Source organism: Zalophus californianus, chromosome X, assembly GCF_009762305.2.
Source record: "Zalophus californianus isolate mZalCal1 chromosome X, mZalCal1.pri.v2, whole genome shotgun sequence".
Taxonomy (NCBI): Eukaryota; Metazoa; Chordata; class Mammalia; order Carnivora; family Otariidae; genus Zalophus; species Zalophus californianus.
Window position 1 is genome coordinate 79,735,198 of NC_045612.1, and position 27,181 is coordinate 79,762,378.

Consider the following 27,181-nt stretch of genomic DNA (forward strand, 5'->3'; position numbering starts at 1 on the left):
GTGAATACTGGTCTTCTGGGGAACGGGCCTTCCATGCTGTGACTGAGGCAAGCTTAAGTGAGAAGGGCAGTCCTGCCAGAGCACAGGGGGCTGTGCCTTGGTGTAAACATGTTGTACAGCTAGTATCTGTGCTCTTATACTTTCTCAGGTGTCTCTGTTTTTATGCGGCAGGAGGGGTGGTATATGGCACCAGCCACCTTCTTTGTTCCCAGAAAGGCATCTCCCTGAATGCTGCTGCTCAGTGACATGATCCTAGAAGAGTGAATAATCTCACCTCTGTGTGCTCCAGGCATTCTTCAAATAGCTGTTTCCACGCTGTCTGTCCCTGGGTTGCCTGCCTTCTCTCCAGGTACTGGGCAGTGTGCTCAAGGCTCCATCCTAGCCAAGCCTACTGACCTGTAAAAATTCAGAATTTAAGCCCAGCTGGTTGCAACAACTCACAAAATTCGGCCCTTCTTGTTTTTGAAGCCAATAGTTTTTGGAGAAACCTCCTTACGCATTCCGCTGTGTGCTCCTCTGTCTCACCCTTCTCCCCAACCACAGCTCCTTCCCTTCAGTAGCACCCGTGATCTGTTTCTGCCCCAAACCACCTCTCCACACTTCTTAACTTCTCCGATGTCACATCTTCTCTCCCTTTAGTTGTGGAGTTTGTTGTGTCAGTCTTCAGGTCAATTCCTGTGTGTTTAGAATGATTTGATAGTTATCTAGTTGTATTGGTGGGATGAAACAAGCCTAGTGTCCTCCTACTCCACCACCATCTTCCTCTCTCCTTCATTTCTGAAGAAATACAGAGTGGTTCAGCAGAGGAAGATAGCCCTTTCAACAAACTGTGAACCTTGACCTAAACTGGAAATATAAACCACTTAAGGAAGAAAGGATAAGTGAAACTATTCAGAATCTATGATTAGGTGATGAGTTCTTTGACTTGACACCAAAAGCAAAATATATAAATGGGAAAATTGATAAATTATACTTTATCAGAATCAAAAGCTTTTGCTATCTGGAAGACACTGTAAAGAAGGTGAAAAGACAAACCTCATACAGATTACTGTTTAGGCAACAAACCATATACGTGTTAAAGACTAATTATCCAAGGTGTATATAAAATATAGAAACAATTCAAAATTTAACAAAAAAAACCCCACAAAAATAACTAGAAAATAAACGAGATATTCAGAAACAGTTCAGAGAGGACATACAGATGGCAAATAAACACTTGAACAATATTTATTATCATCATCAATTAGTGAAATACAATTTAAAATAAAAATGGAATATTATTACACACCCATCAAAATGGCTAAAATAAAAAGTTGTAACATCAAACACTGAGAGGGATGTAGAAAACCTGATTAAGTCATTCATTGTTAAAGATGTAAAATGTACAGCCAATCTGGAAAACACTTTGGCAGTTTCTTATAAAACTAAGCATGTAATTACCACACAATCCAGCAACTGCATTATTGAGCATATATCCCAGGGAAATGAGAACTTATGTATATACAAAAACCTGTAATCGAATGTGTATAGCAGCTTTATTATACTGGCCAAAAACTAGAAATGACACATACGTCTTTCAATGGGTAAATGGTTAAAAACTGTGCAGAATCTATGCCGTGGAATAGCACTCATCAATAACAAGGAATGAAATGTTGGTACATGCCACAACTTGGATCAATTTCTAGGAAATTATGCTGAGTGAAAAAAGCCAATACCCAAAGTTTGTATACTGTATGGTTTAACTTATAAAACATTCTTGAAAAAAAGAAAATTAGAGAAATGAGTAGATATTAGTGATTTCCAGGGTTTAAGGATCTGGGGGAGGTGAATACTTGTGGTGATGAAATTGTTCTGTATCTTCACTGTACTGGGTAATATATGGACCTACATATGTTACAAAATTGCATAGAACTAAGTTCACATAAACACACCAATAAAATCATGTAAACCAGGGAAATCTAAATAATATTGGTGGATTGTATCAATGTCAGTTTTTCAGTTGAAATATAGGCCTATTTTTTTGTAATACTTTGCCACTGGGGTAACTGAGTGAAAGTATATGGGAAATCTCTGTATTATTCCCTACATTCAAAAACTATTTTTGAAATTATTGCTTGGTGTCTTTTGCAAAATTTAGGACATTTTCAGTTGTTATTTCTTCAAATATGCATTTAACCTTTCTCATTTTCTCTTCTTCTGGGATTCTGATTATTAATATAGGACATTTTGTTATTGTTGGGCAGAGCCTTGAACTATCTTCATTTATTTTCAGTTATTTTCGCACTATTGTTTGGGTGGTTAAATTCTATTGATCTATTCTCAAGTTTATTTACCTATCCTGCTATCTGCACTGTACCATTGAGCCTGTGCTGTGAGATTTTTATTTGTTACTGTATTTTTCAGTTATATAATTTACATTTGGTTCCTTTTAAATAACTTCTATGTCTTTGCTGAGATTTTCATTTTTTATTTGTTTAATGAAGATTAATAATTGCTCACTGAAGCATTTTTATGATTGCTTTTTTATTTTTTAGAGAGAGAGGGAGAGCAAGAAGCTTAAGCAGGATCCACACCCAGCACAGAGCCCAATGCAGAGCTCAATCCCACAATCCTGACATCATGACTGAGCTGAAATCAAGAGTTGGATGCTTAACTGACTGAGACACCCAGGCTCCCCTATGATTGCTTCTTTAAAATTTTTGTCAGATAATTCCAATATCTGATTAATCTCACTGTTTCTGTCATTTGATTGTCTTTTTTCATTCAAGTTGTAATTTTCTTAGGTTTTGGTATGACAGGTGATATTCAATTTTATTCTGGATATTTGGGCGTTGGAATATTCTGAGTTTTATTTAAATCCTTTGTTTTAGAAGACAACCAGTCTGTTCAGGTTTAACATGAAGATTCTGGCATGCTTTGTAGAGTGACTTTTGAATACAAATTAATAAGAGCTTTTGGCATGCTATTCTTTCTGCTTGGTATATCTGGTGCCATCATGTTTCCCACTAATCCCTGCTTGCACTTCCTAAGAGAATAGAATGAACTTCCTCAGCCTGGGCTGCCTCTTTTCCTGTAAGTTTATGAAGGGAGTCTCAGGTTTATGGGTTAGGGATTACCTGTAGGCTCTGCCTAGCTGCTTATTTCATGAAGACCACTGCTGGTACAATGATGCCAGATGTCTCTGTATGGGGGAAGGGAGCCTTGGTTTAGTGGGGGAAAAGAGAGCACTTCCTGGGTAAACTGCTTGTTGTGGAAGGATTCTCCTTACTGTTACAGTAAGGCCCCCTGGTCTATCTAGGTAGGAAGGTGGTTCTTGGGCCCATGGAAGCAAAGAACTCTTCCTAAGTGGATTTTTTTTTTCCTTTGGAAGATCTAATTGGCTTTAGTAAGTGATTCCTGAATGGAGCAACATCTCTAGCCAGTGCAGAGATGTTCCCTAGGTGGGTGTTTGTTGTATTGGATCCCCCTGCCCAGGTGTATCTCTAGGCGGGGGAAGGGATTTCCAGGCCCAGTGAAGACAGAGAGTGCTACTCACTTGTATCAAGTTTTCCCCTTGAGAGGAGCTAAGATGGTGGTGTAGAAGGAGGACCCTAGGCTTGTCTTGTCCCTTGAATACAAGTAGATAAATACCAAATCATTCTGAATACCCAAGAAATCTACGAGGGGACTGACAGAACAAACTGCACACTAGAGGGAGAGAAGAGGCCACATCGAGGAAGGTAGGAGGAGACTTGGTTTGGGGGAGAAACGGATTGTGAGTGCTGCAGGGGGAGGGAGCCCTGGTCATGGAGAAAGGTGAGAGACAGAGGAGCACACAGGGAAACACACTAAGAGAACTTTTGCCCAAAGCTGTTGGCTGGGATAACAAGAGGGGCTGATTTTCTTGAGTTTTTTTGTAATCAGGAGGGCTTGAAGACTGGATTTTTTTTTTTTTTTAGATTTTATTTATTTATTTATTTAAGAAAGAGAGAGTGAGAGAGAGCAGGGGAGGAGCAGAGGGAGAGGGACAAGCGAACTCCACACTGAGCATGAAGCCCACCTGGGGCTCTATCCCACTGCCCTGTGATCATGATCTGAGCCAAAACCAAGAGTCAGACATTCAACTGACTGAGCCACCCAGGTGCCCCTGAAGACTGGAATTTTAAAGGTCAGAGGGCTTGGCTGGGATAGATCTCTGAGGGTGCTGCCCTAATCCTGGAGAGAAGGCAGACAAACAACCCCAGAGCACCTAAGGTGCACAGGGGAGAGACTGTTCCCTCTTCTTGGAGTGCATCTGTGAAAAGTGGCCTTCACAGAGATGACTCTCTGGGGACAAAAGAGGCTGTGGGCACCATTTCCCTTCCCCACCCTTCAGCATAGGCACAGACAAACCTGCTGAGTGTTTCTCACTTGAATATTGGTTGTTTAGCCTACTTGCTCCAATTCCCATGCCCCTGCATTCTGGTGCAACTGCCCTTCTAAGTCAAACCTGCATCCATCCCACTGCAGCAAGACACTAACCAAGTACACTCGGCCACCACAGTACATATCTAATGTTTGGAGTTTTAAAAGTCAGCAGGCTTGGCTGGGATAGAGCACAAAGTGCAGTGCACTGGTCCAGGCAGGCAAGGAACCCAGAGATACACAGCTTGAAAACAGTGTCCTGAAAAATGCCTGGGACACATGAGTGGAAATTATTCACTCTTCTGGGAGGGCTTCCCTGAGAGCAGCATGAAAAGAGACCCCTCTCCAGGGAAGAAGGAGCATGCTGGTGTCATTTTCCTCCCCCCAGCATAAACCAGTCTCAGTAAATAACACAGCACCTACACTGGGTCCCTAACCTACTGACACCAAGTCCTGACCCCCTGCACTCTTTTGGTACTGCTTTTCTCAGGCAAGGGTGCCAAAGTCTCAGTGCAGCAGACCCCTTCCCCAGAAGACCAGCAGAAACCCTTTTACACACCATGTCTCAGGAACAGAGAGTTCTGCAAGACTTCAGTTCTAGTGGAAGTAGCATCAGGCTTCATTTATTAAGCAGATCACAGCACACCTAGAAAAAACTCACTACACTCTGGCCAAGTTCCAAACACTGCCCACTGCGGGCAAGGAGAGAATCTGCAGATGACTGGCCTGAAGGATACAGCAGCCAAAATATAGCAGCAAAGTCCATGCAGCACACAGCAGAGACAACCTGGTCCAGAAGCACCAGGTCCTGGACACTTTATGACCTCTTCTTCATAAAGCCATGACTCTTGGGTTGCCTGGGTGGCTCAGTTGGTTAAGTGTCTGACTCTTTTTTTTTAAAGACTTTATTTATTTATTTGACAGAGAGAGACACACTGAGAGAGGGAACACAAGCAGGAGGAGTGGCAGAGGGAAAAGCAGGCTTCCTGTGGAGCAGGGAACCCAATGCGGGGCTTGATCCCAGGACCCTGGGACCATGACCTGAGCCAAAGGCAGACACTTAACGACTGAGCTGCCCAGGCACCCTAAGTGTTTGACTCTTGATTTTGGCTCAGGTCATGATCTCAGGGCCATGAGATCGAGCCCCCACATTGCTCAGCACAGGGTCTGCTTGAGTTTCTCTCCTTGTCCCTCTGCCCATCCCCCAAACCTCATGTACTCTCTCTCCTTCACTCAAATAAATAAATATGTTTGAAAAAAAATAAGCCATGACTCTCAGGAGCAGGAAACATAAAAGGCTTTCCTAAAACACAGAAGACAGAGACTTACACAAAGGCCAAGATAGAGGAATTCATCCCAGAAGAAAAAACAAGAAAAAGTCATGGCCAGAGATCTAACCAAAAGAGATATAACTAACATGCCCGATAGAGATTTTAAAGCAACAATTACAAGAATACTCGCTAGGTTTGAGAAAAGAATGGAAGACATCAGGGAGGCCCCTACCATACAGAAAAAAGAGCTTAAAAAATTCAGAAATGAAAAAATACAATAACTGAGATTTGAAACAGACTAGATGTATTGACCACAGGATGGAAGAAGCAGAGGAACAAAGAAGTGATACAGAAGATAGAAAAATGGAAAATAATGAAGCTGAACAAAAGAGAGAAAGAAGAATTATGCACCACAAGAATAGACTTTGGGAACTCAGTGACTCCATCATACATAATAACATTTGTATCATTGGAATCCCAGAAGAAGAAGAGAGGGAAAGGGGGGCAGAAGGTATATTTTAGAAAATAATAGCTGAAAAATTCCCTAATCTTAGGAAGGAAAAAGACATCCAAATTCAGGAGTCACAGAGACCTCCATTAAAGTCAACAAAAGCAGGCCAACAAGAAGAGGTATTATAATGAAAATTTACAAAATATAGTGATAAAGAAAAACAATTCTAAAAATACCAAGTCTAATAAGTCCCTAACTTATAAGGGAAGACCCATAACTCGAGCTGCAGATCTCTCCACAGAAACTTGGCAAACCAGAAGAAAGTGGCATGATATATTCAATGTACTGAATGAGAAAACTCTGCAGTGAAGAATACTCTATCCAGCAAGGCTAACATTCAGAAGAGAAAGAGAGTTTCCCAGGCAAGCAAAACCTAAAGGAGTTCATGACCACTAAACCAGCACTCCAAGAAATATTAAAGGGAACTCTTTGAATAGGAAAGAAAGACCAAAAGCAACAAAGACTAGAAAGGAACAGAGAAAATATCTAGATAACAATGACAAAACAAGCAATAAAATGGCACAAAATACATATCAATAATTACTCTGAATATAAATGGACTAAATGCTCCAATCAAAAGGAATAAGGTGTCAGAATGGATTAAGAAAAAGACAATCTATAGGTTGCCTACAAGAGACTCATTTTACCCTAAAGACACCTGCAGACTGAAAGTGAGGGGAGAGAGAAACATATAACATGCAAATGTGCATCAGTAGAAAGCCCAAGTAGCAATACATATACGAGACACTCTAGATTTTAAACCAAAGACTGTAATAAGACAAGAAGAAGGTCACTGTATCATAATAAAGGGGACAACTCAACAAGAAAATCTAACAATTATAAGTACTTATGACCCCAAGTTGGGAGCACCAAAATATAGAAAACAATTAATAACAAATATAAAGGAACTCATTGATAATAATACAATAATAGTAGATGACTTTAACACCTCACAGGCAGATCATCTAAGCAGAAAACCAATATGGAAGCACTGGTTTTGAATGATACACTGGACCAGATGGACTTAACAGATATATTCAGAACATTTCATCTTAAAGCAGCAGAATATACATTCTTGTCAAGTGCACAGGGGACATTCTCCAGAATAGACCACATACTAGGTCACAAATTAGGCCACAGCAAGTACAACAAGATGGAGATCTTACCATGCATATTTTCTGACCACAACACAATGAAACTAAAAGACAACCGCAATTTTTGCCATTGCTTCCCTTGTCTTGGCGATGTGTCTAGGAGGAAGTTGCTGTGACTGAGGTTGAAGAGGTTGCTGCATGTGTTCTTCTCAAGGATTTGGATGGATCCCTGTCTCACATTTAGGTCTTTCATCCATTTTGCGTCTATTTTTGTGTATGGTGTAAAGAAATGGTCCAGTTTCATTCTTCTACATGTGGCCGTCCAATGTTCCCAGCATCATTTATTGAAGAGACTGTCTTTTTTCCACTGGATATTCTTTCCTGCTTTGTCAAAGATTAGTTGACCATAGAGTTGAGGGTCTATTTCTGGGGTCCCTATTCTTTTCCATTGATCTATGTGTCCTTTTTTGTGCCAGTACCACGTTGTCTTGATGATTATAACTTTGTAATACAGCTTGAACTATTGGGACTTCATCAAGATAAAAAGCTTTTGCACAGCAAAGGAAACAGTCAACAAAACCAAAAGACAACCAACAGGGGCCTGGGTGGCTCAGTCATTAAATGTCTGCCTTCGGCTCGGGTCATGATCCCAGGGTCCTGAGATTGAGCCCTGCACTGGGCTCCCTGCTCAGTGGGAAATCTGCTTCTCCCTCTCCCACTCCCCCTGCTTTTGTTCCCTCTCTCGCTGTGTCTCTGTCAAATAAATAAATAAAATCTTTAAAAAAATGTAAAAAAAAAAAAGACAACCAACAGAATGGGAGAAGATATTTGTAAATGACAGATCAGATAAAGGGCTAGTACCCAAAATCTAAAAATAACCTATCAAACTCAACACCCAAGGAACAAATAATCCAATCAGGAAATGGGCAGAAGACATGAACAGACATTTCTGCAAAGAAGACATCCAAATGGCCAACAGACACATGAAAAAGTGCTCCACATCACTCGGCAACAGGGAAATACAAATCAAAACCACAATGAGGTACCACCTCACATCAGTCAGAATGGCTAAAATTAACAAGTCAGGAAATGACAGATGTTGGCAAGAATTCAGAGAAAGGGGCACCATCCTACACTGTTGGTGTGGATGCAAGCTGGTGCAGCCACTCTGGAAAACAGCATGGAGGTTCCTCAAAAAGTTGAAAATAGAGCTACCCTACAACCCAGTCATTGCACTACTGGGTATTTACCCCAAAGATACAAATGTAGTAATCCGAAGGGGCACATGCACCCCAAAGTTTATAGCAGCAATGTCCACAATAGCCAAACTATGGAAAGAGCCTAGATGTTCATCGACAGATGAATGGATAAAGAAGATGTGGTATATATATATATATATATATATATATATATATACAATGGAAAATTATGCAGCTATCAAAAACTTGAAATCTTGCCATTTGCAATGATGTGGATGGAAATACAGGGTATTATGCTAAGTGAAATAAGCCAATCAGAGAAAGACAATTATCATATGATCTCACTGATATGTGGAATTTGAGAAACAAGGCAGAGGATCATAGGGGAAGAGAGGAAAAAAATGAAACAAGGGGAAACCAGAGAGGGAGACAAACCATAAAAGACTCTTAATCTCAGGAAACAAACTGAAGGTTGCTGGAGTGGAAGGGGGGGGTGGGAGGGATGGGGTGGTCGGGTGATGAACATTGGGGAGGGTATGTGTTAAGGTGAGCACTGTGTATTGCATAAGACTGATGAATCACAGACCTGTACACTTGAAACAAATAATACATTATATGTTAATAAAAAACAAGAAAAATAAATAAATAATAAATACATACATACATACATACATACATACATACATACATACATACAATCCTTAAAGAAAAAAAAAAGAACACTCCATCCTAAAACAACAGAATACTCATTCTTCTCGAGTGCACATGGAACATTCTCCAGAAAATATCACATACTGGGGCACAAATCAGGTCTTAACAGATACCAAAAGACTGAGATTATTCCCTGCATATTTTAAGGCCACAATGTTTTGAAACTGGAACTCAATCACAAGAAATTTGGAAGGAACTCAAACACTTGGAGGTTAAAGAGCATCCTGCTAAAGAATGAATGGGTCAACCAAGAAATTAAGAAGAACTTAAAAATTCATGGAAACTAATGAGAATGAAAACACATCGATTCAAAACCTCTGGGATACAGCAAAGGCGTCTTAAGAGGGAAGTACATAGCAATACAAGCCTCTTTCAAAAAATTAGAAAAATTCCAAATGCACAAGCTACTTGTACCTAAAGGAGCTGGAGAAAGAACAGCAAATAAAGCCTAAACCAAGAAGGAGAAGAGAAAGAATAAAGATTATAGCAGAAATCAATGAAATAAAAACCAGAAGACCATTAAACAGATCAATGAACTAGAAGCTGGTTCTTTGAAAGAATTAATAAAATCTATGAACCTCTTGCCAGACTTATCCAAAAGAAAAGAAAAAGGACCCAAATTAATAAAATCATGAATGAAAGGGGGAGAGATAATGACCAATACCAAGGAAATACAGACAACTGTTAGAACATATTATGAGCAACAATATGCCAACAAATTAAGGAATCTAGACAGATGGATGCATTCCTGATACTTATAAAGTACCAACACTGAAACAGGAAGAAATAGACAATCTGAACAGACCAATAACCAGCAAGGAAATTGAAGCAGTAATAAAAAACCTACCAAAAAACAAGAGTCCAGGGCCAGTTGGCTTCCCAGGGGGAATTCTACCAAACACTTAAAGAAGAACTAATACCCATTCTCCTGAAGCTGTTTCAAAAAATAGAAATGGAAGGAAAACTTCCAAACTCTTTCTATGAGGCCAGCATTACCTTGATCCCCAAACCAAACAAAGACCCCACCGAAAAGAATTGCAGACCAATATCCCTGATCAACAAGGATGCCAAAATACTCACCAAGATACTAGCCAATAGGATCCAACAACATTAAAACGATTATTCACCACGACCAGGTGCAATTTTTTCCTGGGTGCAAGGGAAGTTCAACATTCAAAATCAATCAATGTGATAGATTACATTAAGAAAAGTAAAGAGAAGAACATGATTCTCTCAATTGATGCAGAAAAAGCATTTTACAAAATACAACATACTTTCTTGATTCAAATACCTGCAAGTATAGGGATAGAGGGAACATACCTCAATATCATAAAAAGCCATCTATGAAAAGCTCACAGAGAATATCATTCTCAATGGCGTAAAAACTGAGAGCTTTTCCCTTAAGGTCAGGAACACGACAGGAATGCCAACTCTCACCACTACTGTTCAACACAGTACTAGAAGTCCTAGTCTCAGCAATCAGACAACAAAAAGAAATAAAAGGCATTCAAACTGGCAAACAAGAAGTCAAACTCTCTTCACAGATGCAAAAGACTCCACCCCAAAATTGCTAGAACTCGTACAGAAATTCAACAGTGTGGCAGGATACAAAATCAATGCACACAAATCAGTTGCATTTCTATACACCAACAACAAGACAGAATAAAGAGAAATTAAGGAATCCATCCCATTTACAATTGCACCAAAAACCATAAGATACCTAGGAATAAACCTAACCAAAGAGGTAAAGGTTCTGTACTCTAGAAACTACAGAACACTTATGAAAGTAATTGAGGAAGACACAAGTGATGGAAAAACATTCCATGTTCATGGACTGGAAGAATAAACATTGTGAAAATGTCTATGCTGCCTAGAGCAATCTACATATTCAATGCAATCCCTATCAAAATACCATCAACATTTTTCAGAGCTGGAAAAAGCAATCCTAAAATTTGTATGGAAAGAGAAAAGACCCCGAATTGCCAGATGAATATTCAAAAAGAAAACTAAAGCTGGGAGTTTCACAGTGCCTGACTCCAAGGTATATTACAAAGCTGTGATCATCAAGAGAGCATAGTACTGGCACAAAAACAGACACATAGATAATGGACCAGAAGAGAGAGCCCACAAATGGACTCTCACCTCTAGAGTCAACTAAAACTCCACAAATCAGGAAAGAATATCCAATGGAAAAAAGAGAGTCTCTTCAATAAATACTGCTGGGAAAATTGGACAGCCACATGCAGAAGAATGAAACTGGACAATTCTCTTACACCATACACAAAGATAAACTCAAAATGGATGAAAGAACTCAATGTGAGACAGGAATCCATCAAAATCCTAAAGGAGAACACAGGCAGTAACCTCTTTGACCTCATCCACAGCAACTTCTTGCAAGACACATCTCTAAAGGCAAGGGAAACAAAAGCAAAAATGAACACTTGGGCCTTCATCAAGATTAAAAGTTTCTCCACGGCAAATGATACAGTCCACAAAATTAAAAGGCAACCTCTGGAATGGGAGAAGATATTTGCAAATGACAATATATAAAGGGCTGGCATCCACTATCTATAAACAACTTCTCAAACTCAACACCCAAAAAACAATCAAGTCAGGAAATGGGCAGAAAACATGAACAGACACTTCTCCAAAGAAGATATACAAATGGTCAACAGACACATGATAAAGTGCTCCACATCACTTGCCATCAGGGAAATACATATCAAAACCATAATGAGATACCACCTCACACCAGTTAGAATGGCCAAAATTAATAAGATATAAAGAACAAAATTTGGTGAGGATGTGGAGAAAGGGGAACCATCTTACACTGTTGGTGGGAATGCAAGCTGGTACAGCCACTCTGGAAAACAGTATGGAGGCTCCTTTAATGTTAAAAATAGAGCTACCCTATGACCCAGCAATTGCACTACTGGGTATTTACCCTCAAAGATATAGATGTAGTGAAAAGAAGGGGCACCTTCACTCCAAAGTTCATAGCAGCAATGTCCACAATAGCCAAACTGGAAGGAACTGAGATGCCCTTCAACAGATGAATGAACAAAGATGTGGTTCATATATACAATGGAATATTACTCAGCCATCAGAAAGGATGAATATCTACCATTTTCATCAACATGGATGGAACTGGAGGGTATTATGCTAATTGAAATATGTCAATCAGAGAAACACAATTATCATATGGTTTCAGTCATATGTGGAATAAAAGGAATAACGTAGAAGATCATAGGGACAGGGAGGGAAAACTGAACAGGAGGAAATCAGACAGGGAGACAAACCATATGAGACTCTTGACTCTGGGAAATAAACTGAGGGTTGTGGAAAGGGAATTAGGTGGGGGGATGGGGTGACTAGATGATGGACATTAAGGAGGGCACATGATGTGATGAGCACTAGGTGTTATATGCAAGTAATGAATCATTGAACATTACATCAAATATTAATGATGTATTTTATATGTTGGCTATTGAATTTATTTTTTAAAGATTTTATTTATTTATTTGAGAGAGAGAGAGCACATGAGAGAGGGGAGGGTCAGAGGGTGAAGCAGACTCCCTGCCGAGCAGGGAGGCCAATGTGGGACTCAATCCAGGGACTCCAGGATCATGACCTGAGCCGAAGGCAGTTGCTCAACCAACTGAGCCACCCAGGCGTCCTTTTTTAAAAGATTGTATTTATTTATTTGACAGAAACACAGCAAAAGAGCGAACACAAGCACGGGGAGTGGGAGAGGGAGAAGCAGGTTTCCCGTGGAGCAGGGAGCCTGAAGTGGGGCTCGATTCCAGGACCCTGGGATCATGACCTCAGCCAAAGGCAGACACTTAACCGACTGAGCCACCCAGGCACCCCAGGCTAATTGAATTTAAATTAAAAAAAAAAACATGCTACTAAACAATGAATGGGTCAAGAAGGAAATCAAAGAAGAAATTAAAAAAAAATACATGAAATCAAATGAAACTGAAAACATCACTGTCCAAAACCTTAGCGATGCAGCAAAACTGTTCATAAAAGGGAAGTATATAGCAATACAGGCCTACCTCAAAAAGGAAGAAAAATCTCAAATAAACAACTTAAGTTTACACCTAAAGGAGCTAGAACAAGAACAACAAATGAAGCCTAAAGCCAGCAGAAGAAAGGAATTACTAAAGACTACAGTAGACATAAATGATATAGAAACTAAAAACAAAACAAAATCAAAAATAAAGGGAAAAAATTAGAACAGGTCAATGAAAGCAGGAGTTAGTTCTTTGAAAACATTAATAAAATTGATAAATCCGTAGCCAGACTCATCAAAGAGAAAAGAGATGGAAACCAAAGAAATAAAAGCACAAATGAGAGAGTAGCAATAACAACCAACACCACAAAAATACAAACTATTATATGAGAATATTATATGTCAAGAAACTGAACAACCTGGAAGAAATGGATAAATTCCTAGAAACATAAAAAGTACCAAAACTGAAACAGGAAGAAATAGAAAACTTGAACAGACTGATAATCAGCAAAGAAATTGAATCAGTAATCAAAAATCTCCCAACAACAACATAAAAGTTCAGGCCCAGAAGGCTTCCCTGGGGAATTCTACCAAACATTTATTTATTTATTTATTTATTTATTTATTTATTTATTTATTTTTAAGATTTTATTTATTTGGCAGAGATAGACACAGCAAGAGAGGGAACACAAGCAGGGGAGTGGGAGAGGGAGAAGCAGGTCTCCCGCGGAGCAGGGAGCCCAAAGCGGGACTCCATCTCAGGACCCTGGGATCATGACCTGAGCAAAGGCAGACACTTAACGACTGAGCCACCCAGGCGCCCCTCTACCAAACATTTAAAGAAGAGTTAATACCTGTTCTTCTCAAACTGTTCCAATAAATAGAAAAGGAAGGAAAACTTCCAAATTCATTTTCTGAGGCCAGCATTACATCGATCCCCAAACCAACCAAAGACCTTAATAAAAAGAATTACAGGCCAATATCCCTGATGAACATGGATGCAAAAATTCTCAACAAAATACTAGCAAATCAAATCCAACAGTACATTTATGGAATCACTCACCATAATCAAGTGGGATTTATTTCTGGGCTGCAAGTGTAGTTCAATGTTCACAAATCAATCAAGTGATACACCACATTAATAAAAGAAACAATTAAGAACCATATGATTCTCTCAGTTGATGCAGAAAAAGTATTTGACAAAATATAGCATCCATTTTTAAAAAAAAATATTTATTTATTATTTGAGAGAGAGAGAGAAAGACAGCATGAGTGGGGGGAAGGGCAGAGAAAGGGAGAGAGAGAATCCCAAGCAGACTCTGCACTGAGTGCAGAACCAAATGCAGGGCTCGATCTCAAGAATCCAAGATTATGACCTAAGCCAAAATTAAGAGTCAGATGCTTAACTGACTGAGCCACCCAGGTGCCCTTAGCATCCATTCTTTATAAAAACCCTCAACAACGTAGGGATAGAGGGAACATACCTTAACATAATAAAGGCCATATATGAAAACCCCACAACTAATATCATTCTCAATGGAGAAACACTGAGAGTTTTTCCTCTATGGTCAGGAAAACGACAGGGACATCCACTCACAACACTGTTATTTAACATAGTACTGGAAGCCCTAGTGTTAGTAATAAGAAATAAAACAGCAACAAAAAGAAATAAAAGCATTCAAATTGGCAAGGTAGAAGTCAAACTTTCACTACTTGTGATGGCATGATACTCTATACAGAAAACCCAAGACTCCACCAAAAACTTGATAAAACTGATACATGAATTCAGTAAAGTCTCCTGATACAAAATCAATGTACAGAAACTGTTTGCATTTCTATACACCAATAATGAAGCAGCAAAAAAGAAATCAAGGAATTGACCCCATTTACAATTGCACCAAAACCCATAATATACCTAGGAATAAACCTAACCAAAGAGGTAAAAGATCTGTACTCTGAAAACCATAGAACACTTACGAAAGAAACTGAACGTGACACAAAGAATTGGAAAAACATTCCATGCTCATGGATTGGAAGAACAAATATTGCTAAAATGACTATATTACCCAAAGCAATGTACATCTTTAATGTAATCCCTATCAAAATACCACCAGCATGTATTACAAGCTAGAACAAACAATCCTAAATTTTGTATGGAATCACAAAAGACCCTGGGTAGCCCAAGCAATCTTGAAGAAGCAAAGCAAAGCTCGAGTTATCACAATTCCTCACTTCAAGGTACATTAAAATGCTGCAGTCATCAAGACAGTATACTACTGGCACAAAAATAGACACATAGTTCAAGGGAACAGAATAGAAAAGCCAGAAATGAACCGATAACTATATGGTCAATTAATCTTTGACAAAGCAAGAACAAATATCCAATGGAAAAAATACAGTCTCTTCAACAAATGGTTCTGGGAAAACTGGACAGAAACATGCAAGCGAATGAACCTGGACCACTTTCTTACACCATACACAAAAATCAATTCCAGATGGATGAAAGACCTAAATGTGAAACAGAAAACCATCAAAATCTTAGAGGAGAACACAGGCAGCAACCTTTTTTGCATCAGCTGTAGCAAATTCTTACTAGTTATGTCTCCTGACACAAGAGAAACAAAAGCAAAAAAACCCCCAAAAAACAAAAAACAAAAAACACCCTACTGGGACTTCATCAAAATAAAAATCTGCACAGCAAAGGAAACAATCAACAAAACTAAAAGGCAACCTTCAAACTGGGAGAATATATTTGCAAATGACGTATCTGATAAAGGGTTAGTATCCAAAATTTATAAAGAACTTATAAAAATCAACACTTAAAAAATAATCCAGCAATGTCCACAATATTCAAACTGTAAAAAGAGCCCAAATGTCCATCAACAGACGAATGGATAAGGAAGATGTGGTATTTCACAATGGAATATTACTCAGCCATCAAAAAGGATGAATACTTACCATTTACATCAACGTGGATGGAACTAGTGGGTATTATGCTGAGTGAAATAAGTCAGTCAGAGAAAGACAATTATCATATGGCTTCACTCATATGTGGAATATAAGGAATAGTGCAGAAGATCATAGGAAAAGGGAGGGAAAACTGAATGAGAAGAAATCAGGGAGGGAGACAAACCATTTGAGACTCTTAACTATAGGAAACAAACTGAGGGTTGCTGGAGGGGTGGGGGGTGGGGGGATGGGGTAAGGGTGACGGGCATTAAGGAGGGCACATGATGTGATGAGCACTGGGTGTTAATATGCAACGGATGAATAACTGAACTCTACATCTGAAACTAATAATGTACTATATGTTGGCTAATTGAATTTAAATTAAAGAGAAAGAATCCAGTTAAAAAAAATGGGTAGAAGGCATGAATCAACAGGTTTCCAAAGAAGACATACAGATGGCTAACATACACATCAGAAGATACTCAACATCATTCATCTTCATGGAAATAAATCAAAAGAACAATGAGATAGCACCTCACACCAGTCAGAATGGCTAAAATTAAGAACACAAGGAACAATAGGTATTGATGTGGATGCAGAGAAAAGGGAACCCTCATAGTGTTGGCAGGAATGCAAACTGGTACAGCCACTCTGGAAAATAGAATGGAGGTTTCTTGAAAATTTAAAAATGACCTGATATTTTAGATGACGTTTTTAAAAACAGAATTCTCTATGTTCTTACAGCATGTAAGATTATATTCAGAGGCCAACTTGATAAATATAAATGGATAATTTAAAATGATAAAATCAACTGACTTTTTTCTATAACGTTCATCTTAGCCACAAGATTCACTGAATGTCTTACTCAGATTTTTCCAAGAGCTCTATCACTGATTTGTAAATGGAGGGAAGCCCGCCTAACTTTCTCCATTTTCAAAGTTCCCAATACTCTTTAAGACTATAATTCTAAATATTTATTTTAACAGAGTTCTCATTTTTATTGCTTGCAGCTTACAGAATGATTGAGACATACTCAAATAATGTGGAAAAATATGCTCCACGTAAAAGAATATTTGATTTAGTCAAAATATTTTTTAAATGGAGTCAAATAATTAAATATTGACTTTCATTTTTTTACTATTATCATTAAGGCATGAATCTGAATTATTGTCAAAATTATAACATAATAATTAATTAGTTCCAGGAAGCCACAACATATGTGAATTTAATGTGACATGTTAAATCTTACTAGAAATATCAAGTACTAAGGTTTGACTCCAGTACGTGTTAACTAAGTGATACAGCCACTTTGGACAGGAAACGACTCATTGTGGCATCAACTAAAGTTTGAAATAGCTTGGGATGAACTGCTACTACTGCATTTACTGGAATTTCCACTAGGGTTGTCCTGGCCAATGTCCAAGCAGACATATGGCCAATTTCCTCCTGTCAGTGAGCCAAATCTCACCCTGGAGTTATCTCCCCAGTCTATATTATAAACAGAAGAGGGAGGTTAGTCTTGTTTAAAATAAATGGCATTTTATTGCATTTATGCTACAAGTAGAATGGCATTCCAATCCTGCTTGTTTTTGTTAATTTTTGTCCATGTTTTACATCTTGAACACTTAAGGTGCTCATCATTAAAGAAAACTTTGCTAATTTGGAACAGACTGAAAGTGTTAAACTACTGTTTTTGCCTAGAAATCAAAATACATATTTATCTGGACAACCCTTCCACACACACACACACCCTAGTGTACTGGTGAATTTTTAAATTCCTTCATGTTTAGGTCTCAGCCTCAAATATTACATGAAGTGAATTACTATTTCCTTCCTTCCAGCTAGTGTGACTATATAATAGCTATTTTCAAAATAATGTCCCTATTATTCCAGAAAATTAAATTTTGCCTTCATGCTTATAATAAAATAAATTTCACATACAAAAGTATAGGCTTTAATAGTTTTTTCTCATTCATAAAATGAGAAAGGAAAGTATAAAATTTCTAAGATCACTTCTAGCACATCTCAAGTCAAAGATTGGGCATGGAGCCTGCTTAAGATTTTCTCCCTCTCGCTCTGCCCTTTGCCCCCCACCTCTAAAGGGTATTAAGGAGAGCATGTGTGGTGATGAGCCCTGGGTGTTATAGGCAACTAATGAATCATTGAACACTACATCAAAAACTAATGATGTACTATATGTTGGCTAATTGAACATAATAATAAAAAAGAATAAGAAATAAGAAATAAAAATTAAAAAATAAACTTATAAAATTAATTTTAATATTACATTTTCTTTGAGCAAATATATTTAAAATAAAATTTTTCCACTACAAATAAATAAATATGTGAGGTGATGGATGTGTTAAGTAGATGGTGGGAATCCTTTCACAACGTATACATATCACCACAACGTACATTTTAAATATCTTACAACTTTGTCAATTATACCTCAATAAAGCTGAATAAATTCAAATATTATTCAATATGTAATCAGTATACACATACTCATGAAATATTTTAATTTTTTAAACTAAGCCTTCAAAATCTGGTATTTTATAGCATGTCTTAATTCAGATGCAAAATTGTCAGCGGTTAAAGTGAAAATTAATCCTACTAAAACAATAAGATTATACTTAACAGGAAACTATTTTAAACCGTTTCAGCTTTAAATTTAAATTTAAATTAAAAATCCAGTCTCTCAGGGGCGCCTGGGTGGCTCAGTCGTTAAGCGTCTGCCTTTGGCTCAGGTCATGGTCCCAAGGTCCTGGGATTGAGCCCCGCATTGGGCTCCCTGCTCAGCGGGAAGCCTGCTTCTCCCTCACCCACTCCCCCTGCTTGTGTTCCCCCTCTCACTGTGTCTCTCTGTCAAATAAATAAAAATCTTTAAATAAATAAATAATATAAAATAAAAATCCAGTCTCTCATAGTAGCCACATTTTAAGTGCTCAATAGCCACATATGACTAGTAGTTGCCATATTGATTAGTGCAGATCTAGATCATTCAAGACAAGATGAGGAGGATTCTGGTCATTGAAAGGGAAGGAAAAAGAATAGAACTATATAGATAGTTCTGAGCATGCCTGAAGGAACCAAGAAAGAGGAAGCAGCCCTCTGTTGTTGTCTAGAAAGTGGATAAACCACAATATGGATAGCTTATGCAGGGATAACTATGATTTATCAATTAGCATTTAACTAAACACCATTTTTACATACTTAATTCTGAAAACTCTTCCTTACATCCCTCAGTTAGTAAAAATGTGATTATTACAGTCCCCAAGGATACCCGAGTTATCATTTCTGATTTCTCTCGGTCTCTCTCTGTCACCTATCACCTATCACCTATCTATCATCTATCTATATTATCTATCTCCCTAATGAGGCACTAAGGATTACTCTTTCCTCAATTTGAAAACTTCTTCAATTTTGGTTCCTTCCTTTCACTTCCCACTGACATCACTCTAGTCCAGGCTTTATGCTTCATCATATTACACTTGAATTGCTACAAGTTTTTTCATTGATTCTCCTATTCCAGTCTCTCCCACCTAATTCATACTGTACATCTCCATTACATTAATCTTTCTAAGACATAATTTCCATGATCTGACTTCTCTATTAAAACATGTTCACATGTTTTCACCTCTGCCCAGAATAAATTTCTCACTGTTCTTATTGTGTGTGCGGAGAAGTGGGGGTGTGGGGTGTGTGTGTGTGTTTACCCCTCAGTCATTTTGGTACCGAATTAAACTTAACCCCATTTCTGTTCTCCAATTCTTTAATAAATGTTTTTCTCTCTTCTCCTATCAACTGTGATCTCCTTGGGGCACCTGGGTGGCTCAGTCGTTAAGCGTCTGCCTTCGGCTCGGGTCATGATCCCAGGGTCCTGGGATTGAGCCCCGCATCGGGCTCCTTGCTCAGCAGGAAGCCCGCTTCTCCCTCACCCACTCCCCCTGCTTGTGTTCCCTCTCTCACTGTCTCTCTCTCTGTGTCAAATAAATAAATAAAATCTTAAAACAAAACAAAAAAACTGATCTCCTTAAAGGTCAGAGTTGCATATTATTCTTATCATAGAATCCTCAATATGTTATGTTGTATTTGCACAATGATGCTTAATAAGTATTTGTTAATTTGAAATAAATACAATGGAGACTCCAGCTGACAAATTGCCTTCTTATATGTTTCCTGGATAAGAACATGAAGAGTTTAGGTCACCAAGACAAATTAACTTCATAATCTACCCATGTTTTACTCCTGTTACTCAAGCATTATGTTATATTAATTATACTAATTTCTAAAAATGCCAATGCCAATATATATTTTAATTTACAATCAAAATGATCAACAGAACCCCTAGAAGCAGACTTCTTTTTAAGCCATCAAGTTGTTGTGTTTTTAATTGACAAGATTTTACTAATTTTTTGGCAAGGCTTATTTTTGGCAAGATTTTTTAATAAACCAAAGACTGAAGGGAAAAATAAAATAAATAGGATTAAATTAAAACATGTGCCATTATTTAAAAGGAGTACTCCCAACTTTATGTCACCACCAACAAAAATTAGACTTCTTACCTTGAAAGTATAAAGTGGGTCACCATTTTTCTAGAAAATGGTGTTGAAAGAGAAATCATTTGAACAAATTTGTTCAGTGAAACTCTTGTGAGCCCATGGACAAATAAAAGCTTTTATTTTTTAGAAAAGTAACATTTGTCCTATGAAAATTCCAGTGATGAATAAGAAAAAAATATATTTTATGATTTTTAGTGGGAGAAAGTTGGTTTAAGGGATTAAAAAAAATAAAGTCACAGTATTAAATTCTCTTGGTGTTTAAATAATTTATTTGATGTTTGCTACTTGTGCATTCATTTCGATGCTTGACACACATATCTTCTGGACATGAAAAATAATGGTCTATTTAAGAGACCTTAATGAATGACAATATTTTTGAAATGCACTTTATAAATACAAATATTTCAAAGCAAAGGGAGAAAACTGTTGAATGAGTAGACAATACAATTCTGAACATTTCTGATTTACAAAAGTATGCCTACTTTTTTCACTAAACAAATACAACCACTTAAAAAAATATATGTGTGTATGTGTGTATACCCACACACAGTACAGAAACATTTCAAAGTGGCAAATTTTTAGTGCACTGCCAAAGTGCTACAATAACTGTCATCCATAGACATTCACGTGCAAACACTACTGGACTAGTACACTACAGCAAATAAGAGAGCATTAGTTAGCCAAACTCTGTGGCAAAAACTTTTAAAAAATGAAAATAATGAAACAGAAATCTACTTCTCATCTGAACAATGTAGAAAATAATCTCATTTATCATGAATCGTGTGTGTGTGTGTGTGTGTGTGTGTTACACACAGTATTATCTAAGATGAGAAAACAGGGGCAGGAAAACTATCCATTAAAAAATAAGAAAAAGAAAAGAATGGCAAAGACCGGAATGCACATGCACATGCAAGGGAGTGGAGTGGTTAAGCAGAAAGTAACAGAAATCAATTAAAGTCCGAAACAGCAGCTAGTCTTGACACTGGAATGAATCATGGAAGTTGGATGAGTGGAAAAGGAGAGGTGAAAACAAATTCTCTTCTTTGTTTTAAGCTATGTATAGAACTGTCAGTCACTAGCCAAAGCCCATTTGGAATGTCAGTTGGCTAAACTGTCACCAGTCACAATACAGACTTTGCCAAAACTACTACACAGGGTTGTTCTGAACAACAAATAAGATACCAGTTGTGAAGATGTTCCACAAAATTCAAAAGCTGTACTCATATAAGACAGACAGCTCACACAATAATCAGATTAATTCTATCCTTCCAACTCGGAGAAAATGCAAACAATGAGCTCTCCAGACCACAGAAAGGAGGAAACCTCTGCTCCATTATCAAAGCTTCATGCAACAGCAGGCTCCGTAATCACAGCAAAGTCTGACTTTGGAAGCAGAGCAAAGAAGGTGACAAACTGATCTAAGGGAAAGAGTTGCAGTATACCTGTGAGCAATGTCTCCACTCCTGGCATTTCCCCACAGAAATTCCTGGAAGGGGGCGGGATTATTCAGTGGAGAAAATACAGATTCCCTATCCTACCTCACTCTAACCCTAACAAAACTTATTGCCTAAACATTAATAGGATTAAATTATCTCAATTTCTCCCTTACAGCAGGAAGGCCTGAGAGGGTAAAAAAAAAAAAAAAAAATATGCCAAAGCACATAATTCTTTTCCTTGCATATTAAAAACTGGAAAAGAAGAAAAGTTTAAAGTGTGTTATCTATGTGTGTGCATTGCTATGATCATTTGACAGCTAGGAAACTCAGGCTTAGTGAGACTAATTTATTCAAGGCCACTTATCTCACACAAATTTGACCCTGGGCTTGTTTCATGTCAAAATTCTGGCTGACAACTTCAACAAAAACAAATCCTACCTCATTAAAAAGGGTCAGGATTATAAATGGTGAGAATAGCCAACATATTTTTTGTTATCTTTTTTCTTGTTAATTCTATCACTATTTAAGAAAATATTCTGGCATTGAATAATACTTCAATTAAACTTTTATAAATGCCTTAAACAGCATTTCCTCCCCCACTAATAGTAATACTATAAGAACAACCCATGATATCAGAAACACAGGTAATCACCAATAAATGCATTCATCAGCAGCAGCTGCAAATATCACAAAAAAAGAGAGAACCAGACATTATGTATCACCTTATAAAAAGAATACATGACCTAAGAAATATTCCTGCCCCCAAAATCATACTTCCATTCTGATCAAGTCTCTAGATCCACCTACCAAATTAAGGAAACAGAGGGTAAAGGAACTTAACACCACAAGGATGTAATCACAAAAATTTAAGATTGTGGTAAATGCTACATGTGAAACAACCTATTTCTTCAACAAATAAAAGTGCAAAGAAAGAGACAAACGGGAAACACAGATGAAAAAGACACTTATGAGAGTTACTGGAATTTTATACTAAAAATACTAACATAAATAGCATTTATGAGACAATTGCAATTGGAATCTGGATATTTATTGATATTAAGGAGTTACTGTTAACATTAAGTATGATAATGGAATTGTAATTTTTTCCAAAAGAGACCATACTTTATAGAACTATATATAGAATAATTATGGTTGAAATGATGTAAAGTATGGTATTTATTCCAAAATAATTCTTGATGAGGGTTAGAGTGGGGATTAGATAAAACTGTTTGCAAATGGATAATAGTTGAGGTTGGGTGCTAAGCACATGGCTGTTCATTATACTATTATGTACGTTTGAAAAAAAAAGCACATGCACCACAATCACTAAAAAATGTCCTAATTTTTTTTCCAAAGAAATAAGCTTATTATCAAGGAATTACAGAGCTGAAAAGACCTTAGAAACAATCTATTCAAACCACCTCATTTTATAAATAAGGAAATTAAGGCTCAGATAGGTTAAGTAACTTGCTCAGGGTCACACAACTTGACAGTTCCAGAGTCAAGATCATAATTTAAATCTCCAAACTTACAGCCCAGGGCGTTGCTGTTTTTTAAACCTATAAGGAATGACTGAATTTAAACATTTAGTCCAGACTAGCCTAAAAATTGAGTGTAATTCATAAGAATAAGCCACGTGGCAAGGAATTAATAGTTAGTTCATACCAAAAATGAGCTGCCAGTCACTGTGATAAGATCTGTTTCTTTCTGAGAACCATGGTTTCCTGCTGGATTGGAGGAGAATCCAAACTGGGTTTCTTCCTCCTGTCCAAAGAAGTCAGAGTCAGGATGTACATTCCATTCTGCTTTGGTTGGCGGCAGTAGTTCTGAGACACTGTTTTCACAAAGGGTGCTTGAAGGAGTCAGAGCATCCGTGTCCACTGTTAGCTTACTGCTGGGGGTCAAAGCTTGGGGCTCTTGACTTGAGTTTTTCATAGTCAAAGAGCCCAGAGATGCCAATGGCCCCACACTTAGACTTGGGACATCATCCATATCTAAGGGACTCTGCTGAAAACCAGAGGCTGTCGTTCCAAAAAAGAGAGAGGTATCCAGACTTTGAGGAAGGTCACTGGTGGCCATCAAGGCCCGAGGGTCCACAGCCTGCCCTAAGGAATTATTATTATTAGCAGGGAGGCTCCCTGCCAGAGTTGAACTCACAGAAGCCACATCAATAGTCAAGATTCCAGAGTTCACCAATGCTGTGTCCAACACTGCAGCAGAACTACTGCCAGGCACATCAGAGAAGAGAGACACTAGCTCTGCATCACTGAGATCACTCTGTCCCTGGCTGGTAAGTTCACTGCTGGGCGTAAGAGAATTCGCAGCTTCTAGCTGAGCTAAGAGATCCTGGCCGAGGTTGTGCCTTTTGGTCATGTGGGTCTTCATGCTGTGCTTGGATGTGAAGAGTTTATTACAAGTAGAGACTGGGCAACGGCTTTTCCAAGTGTCCACGTCCTGCAAGTGTTTCTTGGAGTGAATGTAGAGACTACTGCGAGCAGAGAACCTGGCACAGCAGCCTTCCACAGGGCACACAAAAGGCTTTGTGCCCAGGTGGGTTATGCTGTGGCCTTTCAGATGCTCAGCCCTTGTGAAAGATTTCCCACAGCCTTCCACAGGGCACATGAACCTCCGGTCATCCTCGTGCTTCCTTTTGTGCCTTAAGAGTTTGGACATGCTGGTGAAGTTCCAGCCACAGCCGTCAAAGTCACAAAGGAAAGGTCTCTCACCGGTGTGGCTCCGCAGGTGAATTTTCAGGCGACAAGCCTTGTCGTACTGTTTGCTGCAGCCAGGAAAAGAGCAGGAAAAGAGTTCCTGTTCCCTGAAATGGGCACGGTTATGGGAAAACAGGGCACTCACTGTGATAAACGTCTTCTTGCAGCCAGAAAACGCGCACTGGTACGGCCTCTCAGGCTCGAAATGGCTGCGCTGGTGGGCGCTGAGTTTGGCCTGAGTGGGGAAGCTCTCCTCGCACACCTCGCATTTGAACGAGTTCTCCTGCTCATGGCCCTTCATGTGCGCCTTGAGGTTATACACCGTGGTGAAGCTCTTGCCACAGCCCTCCGCAGGGCAGCCAAAGGGCCGCAGTTTGTCGTGCGACTGCAGGTGCCTCTTGAGCTTGTAAGAGGTGGTGAAAGTCCAGCCACAGCCGCCCAGGGGGCACTTGAAGGGCCGCTGGCCCTGGCTGCTGCTGTGAGTCAGCAGGTGCACCTTCAGCTGGTGCTTCTTGGCGAAGGTTTGTCCGCACTGCGCCTCGGGACACAGGTACAGCACCACGCCCGGGCCTGGGCCCAGCGGCCTGCGGGGACTCTCGGCTGCGGCTCGGCCCTCTGCCTCCTCCTCAGGCGCGGGGGCGGGCGCCGGTTCTGCCGGCTCCGCCAGCAGGAGGTCGGGCGGCAGCTCCGGGCAGTCGCTGGGCTGCGCGGCGTGCGGGACCCCCGCTTGCGGAGCCATCAGACCCCCAGGCTGAGGGGCAGGCGCGACCCCAGGCTCCCAGGCTGGCGGCGGGGGCGTGGCCAGGGTGAGGACACCGTTCTCGAAGCGCAACAGCAGGTTTTGGTTGTGGATGGTGACGGTGCCCGTGAAGGCCGCGGCGGGTCCCAGGCCTGGGGCGGGGATCGGGTTTTCAGCCGGGGATGGGGCGGGGACTGCGGACAGGCAGCGGGGGCCTAGCGCCTGGCGGCCCGCGGGATTCGCGCCATTCTCACCCTGCTGGAGCTGTGGGACCGACTCGGCCTCCTCCCTCCATACAGGCCCTGCGGCCTGGCCGGCGCCCGTGGTCTCCACATCGCCACCCGCCGGGTCCAGCAACACCAGGAAGAAGTCATCGCTGTCGCCGCCGCCGCCGCCGCCAGCGTGATCCGACCTCGGCGCCAACGGGCTCGGGCCCAGGCCCCGTGAGGCCGCTCGGGCCTCCTCGTGCCGCCTCCCGGGCCCGCCATCTTGGGGGCCCCGGAGCAGCAGGAGGCGGCGCGCGGGGACCTGGCCAGCCCGCGGGTCAGGGCCGCCGTGGAACCGGCTGGCGCCCGCGGGGCTGCCAGCACCGCCGCTCTGTCGTGTCCCTCGAGGCGGGAGCAGCCTCGGGCTTTCCATCTCCGCGTCGGTGAGGCTCCACTGGAACCAGAGCCACGGAGGAGGCGCGACCCCGCCCCCTGCCGCGGGCCTGAACACGTTCCTGAAAGGGAAAAAAAAAAAAATGTGCAATGCGCAGAAACTGGCCCTATCAGATATTAAAACGTGGTTAACGACACAGTGATTTAAATATTCTGGTACTGGGTCTCTGGGACAGAATAGAAAGCCCAAAGGCAGAGCCTGGTATGCACAAATAAGTTCTACATTCAATATTTGTAGGAAATCAAGGACGTCTTCCCAGATAATGGGGAAATGAAAGTTCACTTGGTAAATGGTGCTGGAATACCTAGCAATCTGCTAAATGCAACTTAAATCTGTACATCACTGTATATACCAAAATAAACACCCTCACCCCCTCCCAGTGGTAAGCATGGTGATTTTTGTAAAAAATTGTTTACTGGATGGCTGCCTGGCTGGATTTATCAATCCAGTGAGAGAAAATTCCTGGGACAATACACTATGTGTCAACATTAAACTACCATAATGCTAGCAAATTATGCTGAAAATGATTTTCTTTTCCTGGGCAAGTTCCATATCCAGAACTGTCTTGAGCAAGGTCCTCAGGAAAATTTGTTTTTTATTTATTTATTTATTTATTTATTTATTTATTTATTTATTGCCTGCCGATACAGAAATTAGAATGAGTAAGAGGTGGGGCCAAAACAGATTACCACTGTTCAGCCTAGAAGTGCAAAGCCTGGAAGATGAAACAATTTATATTGAATCCTGGAAAACCCACCCCACCCCTGGGTTCTTCTAAGAGGGTGCACAACCTAAACCAGCTCTTTGCCATTACACCATGGTAAATTTCATGTCCAGTCCCACAGCATTCCTTAGCTAATTCTAGATTCTCCAGCACATGGAGGTCTCTGGACAGGAGTACCAGTTAAGTGTGATAAGATTAAGCCCTAAGTCACTGTTA

At 39.8% G+C, this 27,181-nt stretch overlaps 1 protein-coding gene across 2 annotated transcripts; it reads right to left on the reverse strand.

Moving 5' to 3' along the window:
• Positions 1 to 240: 240 nt before the first annotated feature.
• On the reverse strand, positions 241 to 26,542 carry ZXDB (zinc finger X-linked duplicated B). Of its 2 annotated transcripts, XM_035725734.1 has the most exons (2): positions 23,797 to 26,542; positions 241 to 675 (listed from the first exon to the last, which is right to left on the reverse strand). In XM_035725734.1, the coding sequence occupies exons 1-2, from the start codon at positions 26,218 to 26,220 to the stop codon at positions 664 to 666; spliced, it is 2,436 nt and encodes an 811-aa protein (XP_035581627.1). In that variant the 5' UTR covers positions 26,221 to 26,542; the 3' UTR covers positions 241 to 663. The 2 variants fall into 2 exon arrangements, with proteins under 2 accessions (XP_035581627.1, XP_035581628.1); XM_035725735.1 differs by lacking the exon at positions 241 to 675 and having other exon boundaries at positions 20,124 to 26,542.
• Positions 26,543 to 27,181: the final 639 nt, after the last annotated feature.

Bases quoted from the DNA above. Each gene is read 5' to 3' on its own strand.
- ZXDB (XM_035725734.1), bottom strand. From the start codon at position 26,220: ATGGAAAGCCCGAGGCTGCTCCCGCCTCGAGGGACACGACAGAGCGGC.